This window comes from Pan paniscus, chromosome 15, assembly GCF_029289425.2.
Source record: "Pan paniscus chromosome 15, NHGRI_mPanPan1-v2.0_pri, whole genome shotgun sequence".
NCBI lineage: Eukaryota > Metazoa > Chordata > Mammalia > Primates > Hominidae > Pan > Pan paniscus.
The window spans coordinates 80,062,657-80,077,658 of NC_073264.2; the positions used below are offsets into that span (position 1 = coordinate 80,062,657).

Genomic DNA, 15,002 nt, shown 5'->3' on the forward strand with positions numbered 1-15,002 from the left:
AATCTGCTGCCTCAGCCTCCCAAGTAGCTGGGATTACAGGTGCCCACCACCATACCTGGCTAATTTTTGTATTTGTAGTAGAGATGGGGTTTTACCATGTTGGCCAGGCTGGTCTCGAACTCTTGACCTCAGGTGATCCACCCACCTCGGCCTCCCAAAGTGCTAGCAAAATTATTTAAAAACTTGCTAATTTAGTACTCTTCAGCTCTCAAGTATGAGTAGCAAAAAAGAAAAAAATTTTGAAACTAGTATTTGATTTTATGTCTCTGATAGATGCAAAGTGTATAATTTAGATATTAAGTGCAATTTCTGGGCAACTCCTAGTCAACATTTAGTTGTAACTTGATACCTCTCAATTTAAGCTAGGGTTTTTTAAAAAATCATACCTGATTTAATATGTGGCTGGTAAATGTATCTTCCTATATTGAGGCCAGCTTTGCTGCAGAGGCCAAGGCATGATCAGCTAGAAATGTGGTTTCACAATTGCAGATGATAAACATCTGAAAGAAATACACGTGCTTTGTTTTGAAACTGGCACGAATAAATAAAAATGACATTAGTCTGGTGCCCTTTTGCCTGCAACTATTTGGGTTTGGATATATTTTTAAAATTAAACAAATTGAGCTTTTTGGTGTTCCCAAATCACCGTGATCCAAATGTCTAATTCCAGTGCCAAATTCCTGGGTGGCATTTGCAAGAGGGCACAAGGGGTACACTCAAGTGACTCTTTCATGCTCAACTCCTAATGTTTAGAATTATTTCTATGGGCTCCATCTGATTGCACACACGTGTCTTTCAGTCTGACCGTGCACTCCCTGAGGTTGGCTGTGTGGATGTGAGAAAGCTGTTGTTGCCCGTTGCCTGTGCTTTGTCAAGTCTGATGCACCCCTGCCCTGCTCTGCTGACTTGGCTCTGAGGAGGCCGGCTCTGTCCCTGGTCTGCGCGTCCCCCTCTGCCCTACTCCCCAACCCCATCTTTGCTGTCTCTGGTGAACCTGTAGAGCATTTCAATTGTCTGTCTGAGTGATGGTTATGCAGATTGTGTTTTCATTTCTGTAATGTTATCTTGGTTTATTCTACCTCTTACTAACCTCTGGTTATTGTTTTCGCTTTTTCTGTTCTTTTGCTAACAAAGTTGCGTTGACCAAAGCTGACCTGCAAGGTAGAGAAGGTTCTTGTTCCCATTACCACTTTGGACTGAAAGATGCCCTGTGTAACCCTTGGTATCTTTTCTTTAGAGATCTTCAAGCTGTCACACCTCTTGGACAGCAGCAATTGTGGGGAGGTGGCTGAACCCTGTGTTCTTCTGAAAGGGTGACAGATAACCCAGATCAATGCATGAAAAATAGCTATCAAGAGGAGACCTCATGGGGGAAGAAACATGATTCCATTTTGGGGGATACCAAAGAGGTTTGACAGCATCCCATACCGTGACTATACATCAACACATTAATTTACTCTGGAAATGATGAATACTTCTCCAAGTAGTTGCCATGGAGGGGTTGGCTCCTCTTAATTTATTCACCATAGATAGAAAAAAGAACTTGGAAGGAAAAAAAAAAAGGCCAAGGCCAGCCCTTAAGCCTTAAGTTGTTATTTTCTGGGTCAGGGAGGTCATTTCCTGGAGTAGGACATTTAAGTACTTGGGCTTTATGAAAGAGAATGTCATTTTCTCTTAACTAGTTTTAAAATTTTAAATATTTCTGGGCATTTGGGAGACACTAATGTCATTAAAATGTTTCAGAGATTTATATTTTCTATTGGGGATTTTAGTTGAGCACTTTAATTTCCTGTTTTGTGATCGCAGGAAAAAAGTACTCTTGAGGAAGAAGATGATCTGTCATTTTAATCCTGAATACCCTATAAAATACCACATGTGAGATGTTAGTGAATATCTATTGCAGAAACTACTTCATCCACTATTCAAAGAGGCATCTTACAAAGTCAGTAATGGCCCACTGATCCTATGGTGCCATGCTGCTATGTCTCAGAATAACAAGGGAGGAACAAGCATTTTAGGTGTCTTTTGGCTGATTGTCAAGCAGGAGACTGAGCCTCATGACCTCTGCTGAGTTTGCAGTCAGTCCAAATTGTTAGAAGTGGTTAAGGCAAAGGTAACGTTCAAAAAATTACTTTTCATCTAAAAAGATCATTGACTTTGCTGTGACTTACTTGTTATATGCCATGTAGCTAACCAGTACAAGCGCCTATCTATCCAGAATACATCCACCAATGAAGACTCTGTCACTATTTTACCATAACTTTGTTTTTCTTTATCGCCTCTTAGCAGATTCACATATATTTTAATATATATTTAAATTAAATAAAAGAATATACACTAGTTAGGACTTAAAGTCAGAGGAAGCTTTACAATAGCTTTCAGTTTCAAAGTATAGAGGGCCCTTGTGGCAATACTGTTGTTTTAGACACTATGTTTAATTGTCAAGAAAGATCCACTATGTATTTCTCTGTAAATGGAAGAGAGAGAGAAGGGGGCAGGATTCAATCTGAATGCAAGACAATCCAAGGAGATTGAAGCTCCTTAGGACTGGATTTAGTGGATTAAACTAGACAACTACATCTCTTCCCTGACTTTACTATTACGCAGGGTAAGAACTATATGGATTTTGAATTCCCAGAGCTTAGCATATTCTCTCACCTAGAAAATCTGGACATGGCAAAATAATCTGAAAGTTCTCATCCAAAGGAATAATGGTTTGTAGGGAGAAGTGAGTGATTGATTTCTATGCCTAAAGTAAATTGTTTACCAAAGCGTAGATACAGATTTAGGGACATAGTGGTTTGGAATATCTTGATGTTTCCTTTTATGGAAGCTGTCTAGGCATCAATATGGTTTTAACATTATTACTTTATTGGCACGAACTTTCCTCCATTCTTGTAATGACTTGACAGTCTCTTTGTTTGTGGCAGGAGCTGCTATTCTTTTCGATTATTTGGGGCCGTCTTACTCTTTCCCTGTTTTATAGGAAAAGCTTTTAGTTTTTTGTTTCCTAACATTGGGGTGTGGACTATTACTCACAAGCTGGCTTTTTCAGCTACAACCTGTGAATATAGATAGTACTAATTACCATGAAGTATGAAGGGTAGTGAAGATATATGACAAGGAAATGAGGCAGTTGGAAGCCTAGACAAAAATGTATTCAGAAGGAAATATAACAGTGAGGTGTAAGAAGTGACGTAATGAGTCTAGATGAGTCAACAGCTTAAGTCCTCTTGTTATTGTGTGGTTGGGGTAGTGTTTTATTTTTTATTTAAAAATTTTTAACTTCTCCAGTGAATGTGTTGTTGAATTTAACAGGAAGTTAGTGTCAGCTATGCCTGTGTATCAGGGACTAGGTACTAGGGATGCTAGGATACTGCAGATGAGATGCAGTCTCTAACTTCAAAGAATTCCACAGATGATCAGCCAATAATCACAATGCAAAGTGAAAACTCCTATCCTAGAGACATGCGTCCTGCCATGTTAGCATGAAGGAACACACTGGATCGTGTAGGGTCATGGTGGTCATGGGGAGTGCTCAGGGGATATCTTCTCAGACAGAGTTTGAGCTGAGTCTGAAGGACAAGTATGTTTTAGATGGATGAACGATGGAAGCACATTCGAGAGCTTGGCTTAATTGGGAACCTACAAGAAGCTCAATGTGGCTGATATAATGTGTGTGGGGTGATATGATAGCACATGAAATGGGAGTGGTAGGATAGAGACAGGTAATGACAGACTTTTCCTGTAAGGAGTTGGACTTTATCCCAAGGATGCTGTAAGGAGGACAGAGATTTGGGTTAGATTTTCATTTTATCAGGATCACTCCGACACTAGAATGGAGAAAGGATGATGCAGACAGAAACTAGAAACAGAGAGCAGATTCAGGAGTGAAGCAGCATATTCCAAGACAGAGGGAAGAGACATGCCCCCAGTGCCTGTTACTTTACTCGGTCAAGGAGGTAAACAAGTTTCCCTTTCGCATGAAACCTCAAAGAGCAAGAAAGAAAGTGAACTCTTTCTCCTGTTTGCTGCACACACCCTCTCCGCTGCTACACTGTTGTTCTGGTTAGTAGCACATGTATTTTCACATTATGACAAAAGATATCAAGGAAGAAGTTTACCGACTTTCCTGGTTTCAGGCCAGAATCTACATCTCTCTAGGTCAGCACAGGAGATAGGAGCTCTCCAGGGTACTCCTGTGATCCACAGGAGGGAGGTTGCCTTGCTGAGCAGTGCAGTCTTTGTATCAGTGTACCTTGGACAGAATGACAGCTTCTACAGAACATTCAGAAGTAACTTTCTAATTCCTTTTTGTTTTTAAGAAGGGTATTAGTGGAAAGGAAGAGATTTCCTAAAAGCCTATTCATGGAAGAAAGGAGCTGCAGAACTATAAAAGAAATATTAAGATTGACCTGTTTGGTGTGAGGCAGATGACATAAATTATGAGAAATAAAAGAATAACTCTTTTTTGTATTAGGTGATTAATTAGAATCTTCCTATTCCGTCTTTAATTATAACTTCTCTTAGCAGGTTTTATTTCTGATGTTTAATGACTTTTTTTCTAGAAATGTAAGGTGTCCCTCTGCCCAGATGGTGAACAGGTGGTCAGGGGATTCAGGATCCATTGGATCTGGGTGCTAAGTGCTGGCTATTTTGAGAAAGTCAATCAATGTATTGGGTTCAGATACCTTGGAAATCTCAAGATTCTTTAAAGGCATTTTAGAAGAGAGTTAGAATTAGTCAAACACCTTTAGTTAGGTAAAGGAAATTTTAATTCCCCAACTGTCTTTACTATGATGAATATTGTCCTCCACCTCATTTTCTCTGAAACTGAAGATTGTATCACATTCTCCATTGTATTTTTTGTTATAAAATATAGTACTTGACCTACTGTAAGTTCCTCAAAATGATTTCTATTGTGGAAAATAATAAGAGAGACATAAATTACAGTGAACTTCCCATTATTGTTCTTGTGTCCTTTTCCTCCACGTTATACGAGAGAGGCGTACAACACAACTGTGTCAGTGTGGCACACTACCAAAATGCATCTTGTTTCTGGACTCCTCATCAACTGTACACCCAACGTAAGTGGGAGGAGGAAACCTGATTATTGTCCCTTCCAGCAGAATTGCTGATGATCTTTATTGAGAGTCTCCTTGATGAAGGCATACACTAAGGACTTGGCAGGTTGTATCTCCATTGTGACTACAACCTTAGCTGATAGATACTGTTATCTGTTTCATAGGTGACTTTATAGGTCTTGCATATGTTCTTTCATTTAATCTTCACACCATATGATGCAGTAGAAATACATATCTCCCTTATACAGATGGGGACACTGAGGTTTAGAGTTTAATATCACCAGCCCAAGGTCACATTACTAGTAAGTGATTAAACTGGATTTTAAAGCCCATGACCTTTCGCCTATTATGCCATATGGTGTGAGTCTGGGTTTGCTTATTTCCAAAGCAGAAAGAGTACATAGATGACCAGAGAGTATCTGAGAGTGTCCTCCATGCTGACTTTATGGTAGATGGTTTTCATATCAACACCGTTTCGAAAAGTTCTAGATACTATTTGCACAATGTTAGAGCAAAGTATTTTAAATTACCTCTTTTTTTTTGTTGTTGAGACTGGGCTTTGAAACTCCTTCTCTCTCTCTTTTAAAGTATATTCCACTGCCCCAGCAGACCCCCTACATCAGTGCCTAGAAAACAAGGAAAAGCAGACAGACTCCTCAGTTTACATTTTCTAAAGAATCATTGACTTACGAGGGATTGTGTATCACTTTGAAAAGAGTTATTTGACCTTTGTGACCCAGGCATCCCCTGAAAATAGGGTGGGTTGAGGAAGAAGGCTTCATGCTACCAGCCATCCTCTCACTCTTACAAATATCCTACCTGCAGCAAGTATCAACTCCCACCTCTCTACTGTCATGGAAGTGTGCTGTGGGTAAATCACTTTACTCTTAAGCTGTAATTATTCTTTTTAGATCATTGACCATCAAGAGCAGTGCTGTGCTAGAGCTGGCACTGGCACAGGAATTTCTAGGAATTTTGTAAGCCAGTTTACATGAGGCAACATGTTATGGCTTGAAATTGACTATGAGGGGAGTACTAATAAAACCAACACATGTTACAAATCAGTTTTATTTTCCTTTTCCTGTGGTGCTGGTTGTTAAACATTTACTAGTGATATATCACCAATAAAAGGCCACTGGGGATAAAGACACCATGAAGCCATCTCAGTCAACCAATTCCCATCCATGGCCATAACCAATTTTATACCCAACGTATTATGAGAGGGTTGAAGTGGTTGAAGAGAAAAGGGTGTTAGTGAAACTGCTCCGAATGTTAGATTTTATTCTTTGTCTTTTTCACTGATCACTCTAATCATGTGAGCTTTTTAAAACCTCTGTTTGAGAAGAGGAAGCCATAAGCATCTGAACATGCTTGAGAAGAGTGGTTTTGATGCCTTGCTTAGCTTTGGTAAGGCATAGGTCCTGACTTCAAGACAAAAAGCATGATCTTGGGAATACAGCCACCCTTAGGTCTCTCTGACAATGAAATTTTATAATAAGATTTAGGACCCTATTCTCTGGCATTGCCTTATGTTCTATAAAATGTGACCTAGAGTATTCGCGTCTCAGTGGATTCACTTGACATTTTTAAGTGATCATTGCTTTCTTATTTTAAAGCTAAATATAAGTGAATTTGGCTTCCTCCAGTTAAAATGAATAGATCTTATGTTGTCTGTAAATGACTCTCTTCAGAAAAGCCAAGGGGACTCAACGCTGTAAATTTAGAAATACTCTGAAAGCTATGGAAGTAGCTTTGCTGAAGGGTCCAAGACATATATTCAGCTAAGTAAATAGGCTATCCTTATTATCAGGAATACCCTCTGTATTAGTTAGGGTTCTCCAGAGAGCTATCATATATATCATATATAGGATATATGCATCTTATATATAATATATAAAATATATATTATTTAGATATATACATCTTATATATAATATATTATATAAAATATATATTTATATATATATGTATAAAAATAGGAATTGGCTCACATGATTATGAAGGCCAAGAGACTCCACAGTCCGCTGTCTGTATGCTGGAGGATAAAACAGTTGGATTCTAAAGTCCTGGGAATTGGGGTGGCAGGGGCAGAAGTGGCATGATAGTGTAAGTTCTGCTCTGATTCGAAAAGCCCAAGAACCAGGAGCACAAGCGTCCAATGTCTGAGGGCTAGAGAATATGGCTATCTCACCTTAAGCAAAGAAAGTGAATTCCTCCTTCCTCTGCCTTTTTCTTCTATTCAGAATAGGACCACAACAGATTGGATGATGCCTACTCACACTGGGGACCATCTGCTTTATTCTCTTCACCAGTTAAAATGCTAATCTCATTTGTAAATACCCTCAAAGACATACCTGGAAATAATATTTCATTATTATTATATATAATGACCAGGTATCTGGGCATCCCTTACCTCAGTCATTTCGACACATAAAATTAACCATCACATTCTCCTGAAGACTCTCAACTCTTTAATTTTTATATTTTAGCAGTAGAGACTATAGATTGCTCAGGTAGGCAGTAAGAGTCTTTCATAATTCATTCGCATTTTCAAAAATTTCCCTGTAGGGTTTCTATAGACTTATTTATATGAGACTTATATAAATACACACACATATACATAAATCTATGTATATTCATCTTTTTTCTGTACTTTTTTCCTTCCACCCAACTACTGTTCACTCATTTTTTTCCCTATAAAACAATGTAAATTTTAAAATGTGAAAGTAGAAAGATTAGGCACTTACCCGGGGTAGAAAATTAAACTGAAGGTGGAAGATCTCTTTAGACAGTTCATGGCATGTATTATTCTGTTCTCATGCTGCTAATAAAAATATACCCAAGACTGAGTAATTTATAAAGAAAAAGAGACTTAATGTACTCATAGTTCCATGTGGCTGGGCAGGCCTCACAATCATGGCAGAAGGCAAACGAGGAGCAAAGTCACGTCTTACATGGAGGCAGGCAAGAGAGAACTTGTGTAGGGGAACTCCCCTTTATAAACCCATCAGATCTCATGAGACTTATTCACTATCATGAGAACAGCATGGGAAAGACCTACCCCCATGATTCAGTTACCTCCCACCGGGCCCCTCCCACAACACGTGGGAATTAAGGGAGCTACAATTCAAGATGAGATTTGGATGGGGACACAGCCAACAATATCAGCAACTCTTATAATGCTCCTTCCCATGGAAGCTGTGGTTTGTTGGGACAGGCAAACCCTTTGGTTAACACGGAGTTCTACTATGATAACTTCACATTTAGGTTACACCGATAGAGTCTAAGCCCTTTGACTTAAGCCCTTCACTCCTTGTGATTAAAGTTAGTGAATGTTGATAGATCAGCCTCACCTGGTCCCCACTCCTGGGTCACCAGCCTTGGCCCTCTAAAGGAATGGACATTGAGAAGACAAACTTGATATGGCCTCCAGGCCTGTCACTTCTCCTTTTCCCCCTTACCCTCTGCCTGCTGCAGCCTACATTTCTCCACCCACTTCTTGTCTGGCTAGAACTAGGTGGTGCTGCTTTAGCACTATTTATGAATTTCAAATTGGGGTGTTTGAGACATAGGTTTGGTTAAGTCTTATTTGGGCAATAACAGAGAAAGTGCATTCTGATACTAGTGTTGTGAGCTTTAGGAAGAAAGTGTATTTCAAGGACCTACAAACAATAAAAGATACTCCATCAACTTTTGATTTTCTAGGCCATGAAGAGGAATTGACTAAATCAGTGTACACGTGCTGTAAGGGTGGATTAGAGCAATAACAGGCATAAAATTGTTGTATCAGACAATTCTTAATGAGAAGAACAATCCCACAATCAAGAAAAATGATAGGAAATTTTGGCAGCCATCAGAATTATCTGATAAATAAAATGATAAGGGAATGAGATGCAATTTCATGTTTTCCAGCAAACCAAAAGCAGGGCTGGAAATTAGAAACCAAAGTACTAACACCACTGACATCTTATTTAGTCTTTCCAGACACATTTCTGTTGTCTTGTCACTTTCTGTAGTATACAAAGAAAGTCACCATCTTTTCTCAAAGGGATATGTGACTATTTTAGTGAGAGTTATTCACATATCAAGAGCAAAAATAATTTATACCATTCCTATACAGGAACTTCCTAAGGCCTTTGGATGTTTTAAGATATTAATAATTAATAATGACAATGATAAAAAAGACTTCATAAATATGTAATTAAACAAATTTGTGCTATCTTATAATGTCTGGAATTTTATGTTGGTTTGGAAGAGTGTTTTATGAAAAATTATGATTATTAAGTCCCCAGAATTGTCTGTCATGCTTATAAACATAACATTTGATACAGATTTCTGTTCATAAAATTGGACAAAACGAGATCTTCCTGTTTAACTGAATTGAAATGGTATTTGAAAGTTTTCCTTGTAAAAAACAAAAACAAAAACAAATCTTTACATCAAGACGTCATCTTTTCCCAGTTGTAGGTCAGAAGTACCTTAAGTTACTCTTATTAATCCAATGACACCACACATGCACATTCCCCACTCTAGCTTACACACATCCGTGAGAGGTTAGGTGAGTGGGCTGCACAATTAGCAAGCTTGGGTTTGAGACCTCACCCTCTCACTTGCCACCTATAGATTTTGGGGAAAATTATGTAACTTTTCTGTGCCTCAGTTTACTTTTCTGAAATCTTTGCCTTTTGATTCAATCAACATTTTAAAAATTACTTAAATTTGAAATTATGGAGGTCTCCTATGAGAAAATAATTTGTTTCTCTGATTCTTTACTACTTTTAATTATATTTGCTTCATCACGTGCTTATGAAGATTTATTGAATTAATATCTTAAAAGCATTTAGTATAGTGTCTGGCTCATAATAAGCACTAGGTAAGCTGTGTCCATTGTTATATCCTCTTTCTGATTTGTACAAGATTATTTTATATCAATAGTTGTTTAGTGGGAAGCACTGTTGAAGCTTTTGGTTTTTCTCCCCCAAGACATGTTTTTCTAATTTCTTTGACACACTGCTATGTGAAATGCATACAGTAAATACATTGACATAAAATAGGCTCTGTTTAGGAAAGGATGTACTTAAACAGGTTGAAGTAAGAATAGGAGCTCACAAAATGATCATCTAGAAATTGTTCTAGAGTCTAGCCCAGACTCTCATTCATTCAATAGTTATGACATACTGTACCTGGGCTTGGGAATACCAAAGAGTTCTTGTCAGCATCTGGTAAGTCTGAAATCAAAGGACACATGGCCAATTAAATACCACCACCCCACCCACCCTAAGAAAAAAATGTAAATAAAAACAGTTTCAAGCAAGAGATTACTTATGTGAGCTCTTATTGGTAAATTCTAGGGATAAATTTTTACAAGAACCATTTTGCTTTAAATTCTAAATGAATGGCTTTATTTCTTTATTTTTTATTTGTTATTTAGTTCTTTCTTTTATTCAATAATGTTTTGAATATTTTGAATAGAACTCTCACGCTATACCAAATACAACATCAGAAATTAGAGATGTAAACGTGACCAAGACAGACAAGGCTTCTGCCCTTGAGAGGCTTACGGTCCAGTAGGATTTGAAAGACAGTGAGGAACTTAACAGTACTGACAAAAAACAGATGCACTGACCAGTGGAACAGGATAGAGACCCCCAAAATAAACTTATGCATTATGGTTAACTGATTTTTTTTTAAACAAAGGTGCCACAAGTATACAATGGAGAAAGGATGGTCTCTTCAATAAATGATATTGGACAAAATGGATATTTACATGCAGAAAAATAAAATTGTACCCTTTTTATACCATATACAAACATCATCTCAAAATATATTAAAGATTCAAATGTTAGACCTGAAACTATAAAACTACTAGAAGAAAACGTACAGGAAGTGCTCCATTGCATTGTTTCTGGGCAAGGATTTCTTGGATGTGACTTCAAAACCACAGGCAACAAAAACAAATGAGATTGCATGAAACTAAAAAGGTTCTGCACATCAAGAAAACAATTAATAGAGTGAAGAAGTAACCCATAGATTGGGAGAAAATATTTGTGAAGTGTATATCTGATAAGGCACTATTATCCAAAATATATAAGAAACACAAACAACTCAACATAAGAAAACAAATACCCCAATCAAAAAATGAGCAAAGAATCTAACTAGACACTTCTTAAAAGAAGATATGCAAATGGCCAACATATATATGAAAAAAATGCTCAACATCACTCATCTTTGGGAAAATGCAAACTGAAACCATGATGAGATATCACCTTGCAACTATTAAAATAGCTACTATCAAAAAGACAAAAAAACAACAACAACAAGTATTGGCAACGGCTTGGAGAAAAGGGAACACTTGTGCATTTTTGGTGGGAATGTAAATTAATATAACCATTATGGAAAACAGAATGGAGGTTCCTCAGAAAACTAAAAATAGAATTACCATATGATTCAGCAATCCTGCTTCTGGGTTTCAGTCCAAAATAATTGAAGGCAGTACACCAAAGAGATATCTGCATTCCCATGTTCATTGCAGCATTAATCACAATAGCTAAAAATTAGAAGAAACCTGGGTGTTCATCCTCAGATGAATGGATAAAGAAAATGTGGTATATGTACACGATGCAATACATTTGCTCATTTTTTGATTGGGGTATTTGTTTTCTTACTATTGAGTTGTTTGAGTTTCTTACATATTTTATTTTATTTTATTTTATTTTATTTTATTTTTTTTGAATTTTATTTATTTATTTATTATTTTTTTTTCTTTTTTTTTTTAATTATACTTTAAGTTTTAGGGTACATGTGCACATTGTGCAGGTTAGTTACATATGTATACATGTGCCATGCTGGTGCGCTGCACCCACTAACTCGTCATCTAGCATTAGGTATATCTCCCAATGCTATCCCTCCCCCCTCCCCCCTCCCCACTCCCCACCACAGTCCCCAGAGTGTGATATTCCCCTTCCTGTGTCCATGTGATCTCATTGTTCAATTCCCACCTATGAGTGAGAATATGCGGTGTTTGGTTTTTTGTTCTTGCGATAGTTTACTGAGAATGATGGTTTCCAATTTCATCCATGTCCCTACAAAGGATATGAACTCATCATTTTTTATGGCTGCATAGTATTCCATGGTGTATATGTGCCACATTTTCTTAATCCAGTCTATCATTGTTGGACATTTGGGTTGGTTCCAAGTCTTTGCTATTGTGAATAATGCCGCAATAAACATACGTGTGCATGTGTCTTTATAGCAGCATGATTTATAGTCCTTTGGGTATATACCCAGTAATGGGATGGCTGGGTCAAATGGTATTTCTAGTTCTAGATCCCTGAGGAATCGCCACACTGACTTCCACAATGGTTGAACTAGTTTACAGTCCCACCAACAGTGTAAAAGTGTTCCTATTTCTCCACATCCTCTCCAGCACCTGTTGTTTCCTGACTTTTGAATGATTGCCATTCTAACTGGTGTGAGATGATATCTCATAGTGGTTTTGATCTGCATTTCTCTGATGGCCAGTGATGATGAGCATTTTTTCATGTGTTTTTTGGCTGCATAAATGTCTTCTTTTGAGAAGTGTCTGTTCATGTCCTTCGCCCACTTTTTGATGGGGTTGTTTGTTTTTTTCTTGTAAATTTGTTTGAGTTCACTGTAGATTCTGGATATTAGCCCTTTGTCAGATGAGTAGGTTGCGAAAATTTTCTCCCATGTTGTAGGTTGCCTATTCACTCTGATGGTAGTTTCTTTTGCTGTGCAGAAGCTCTTTAGTTTAATTAGATCCCATTTGTCAATTTTGGCTTTTGTTGCCATTGCTTTTGGTGTTTTGGACATGAAGTCCTTGCCCACGCCTGTGTCCTGAATGGTAATGCCTAGGTTTTCTTCTAGGGTTTTTATGGTTTTAGGTCTAACGTTTAAATCTTTAATCCATCTTGAATTGATTTTTGTATAAGGTGTAAGGAAGGGATCCAGTTTCAGCTTTCTACATATGGCTAGCCAGTTTTCCCAGCACCATTTATTAAATAGGGAATCCTTTCCCCATTGCTTGTTTTTCTCAGGTTTGTCAAAGATCAGATAGTTGTAGGTAAACGGCGTTATTTCTGAGGGCTCTGTTCTGTTCCATTGATCTATATTTCTGTTTTGGTACCAGTACCATGCTGTTTTGGTTACTGTAGCCTTGTAGTATAGTTTGAAGTCAGGTAGTGTGATGCCTCCAGCTTTGTTCTTTTGGCTTAGGATTGACTTGGCGATGCGGGCTCTCTTTTGGTTCCATATGAACTTTAAAGTAGTTTTTTCCAATTCTGTGAAGAAAGTCATTGGTAGCTTGATGGGGATGGCATTGAATCTGTAAATTACCTTGGGCAGTATGACCATTTTCACGATATTGATTCTTCCTACCCATGAGCATGGAATGTTCTTCCATTTGTTTGTATCCTCTTTTATTTCCTTGAGCAGTGGTTTGTAGTTCTCCTTGAAGAGGTGCTTCACATCCCTTGTAAGTTGGATTCCTAGGTATTTTATTCTCTTTGAAGCAATTGTGAATGGGAGTTCACTCATGATTTGGCTCTCTGTTTGTCTGTTGTTGGTGTATAAGAATGCTTGTGATTTTTGTGCATTGATTTTGTATCCTGAGACTTTGCTGAAGTTGCTTATCAGCTTAAGGAGATTTTGGGCTGAGACGATGGGGTTTTCTAGATAAACAATCATGTCATCTGCAAACAGGGACAATTTGACTTCCTCTTTTCCTAATTGAATACCCTTTATTTCCTTCTCCTGCCTGATTGCCCTGGCCAGAACTTCCAACACTATGTTGAATAGGAGTGGTGAGAGAGGGCATCCCTGTCTTGTGCCAGTTTTCAAAGGGAATGCTTCCAGTTTTTGCCCATTCAGTATGATATTGGCTGTGGGTTTGTCATAGATAGCTCTTATTATTTTGAAATACGTCCCATCAATACCTAATTTATTGAGAGTTTTTAGCATGAAGGGTTGTTGAATTTTGTCAAAGGCTTTTTCTGCATCTATTGAGATAATCATGTGGTTTTTGTCTTTGGCTCTGTTTATATGCTGGATTACATTTCTTGATTTGCGTATATTGAACCAGCCTTGCATCCCAGGGATGAAGCCCACTTGATCATGGTGGATAAGCTTTTTGATGTGCTGCTGGATTCGTTTTGCCAGTATTTTATTGAGGATTTTTGCATCAATGTTCATCAAGGATATTGGTCTAAAATTCTCTTTTTTGGTTGTGTCTCTGCCCGGCTTTGGTATCAGAATGATGCTGGCCTCATAAAATGAGTTAGGGAGGATTCCCTCTTTTTCTATTGATTGGAATAGTTTCAGAAGGAATGGTACCAGTTCCTCCTTGTACCTCTGGTAGAATTCGGCTGTGAATCCATCTGGTCCTGGACTCTTTTTGGTTGGTAAACTATTGATTATTGCCACAATTTCAGATCCTGTTATTGGTCTATTCAGAGATTCAACTTCTTCCTGGTTTAGTCTTGGGAGAGTGTATGTGTCGAGGAATGTATCCATTTCTTCTAGATTTTCTAGTTTATTTGCGTAGAGGTGTTTGTAGTATTCTCTGATGGTAGTTTGTATTTCTGTGAGATCGGTGGTGATATCCCCTTTATCATTTTTTATTGCGTCTATTTGATTCTTCTCTCTTTTTTTCTTTATTAGTCTTGCTAGCGGTCTATCAATTTTGTTGATCCTTTCAAAAAACCAGCTCCTGGATTCATTGATTTTTTGAAGGGTTTTTTGTGTCTCTATTTCCTTCAGTTCTGTTCTGATTTTAGTTATTTCTTGCCTTCTGCTAGCTTTTGAATGTGTTTGCTCTTGCTTTTCTAGTTCTTTTAATTGTGATGTTAGGGTGTCAATTTTGGATCTTTCCTGCTTTCTCTTGTGGGCATTTAGTGCTAT

The 15,002-nt window shown here is 37.8% G+C and overlaps 1 protein-coding gene across 32 annotated transcripts in view; it reads left to right on the forward strand.

Moving 5' to 3' along the window:
- NRXN3 (neurexin 3) overlaps positions 1-15,002 on the forward strand; it is a 1,742,415-nt gene that overhangs the window by 849,451 nt on the left and 877,962 nt on the right. For 15 of the 32 annotated variants that reach the window (XR_008620931.2, XR_008620932.2, XM_055097889.2 and 12 more), the window contains one exon: positions 1,135-1,161. The exons of the other annotated variants lie outside the window; for them this stretch is intronic. Coding sequence is in view for 13 of the 15 variants with exons in the window: in XM_055097889.2 (XP_054953864.1) it covers positions 1,135-1,161 (27 nt within the window). In the remaining 2 variants the exon portion in view is untranslated. The remainder of the gene's footprint in view (positions 1-1,134; positions 1,162-15,002) is intronic. 32 annotated transcript variants of the gene reach the window in all.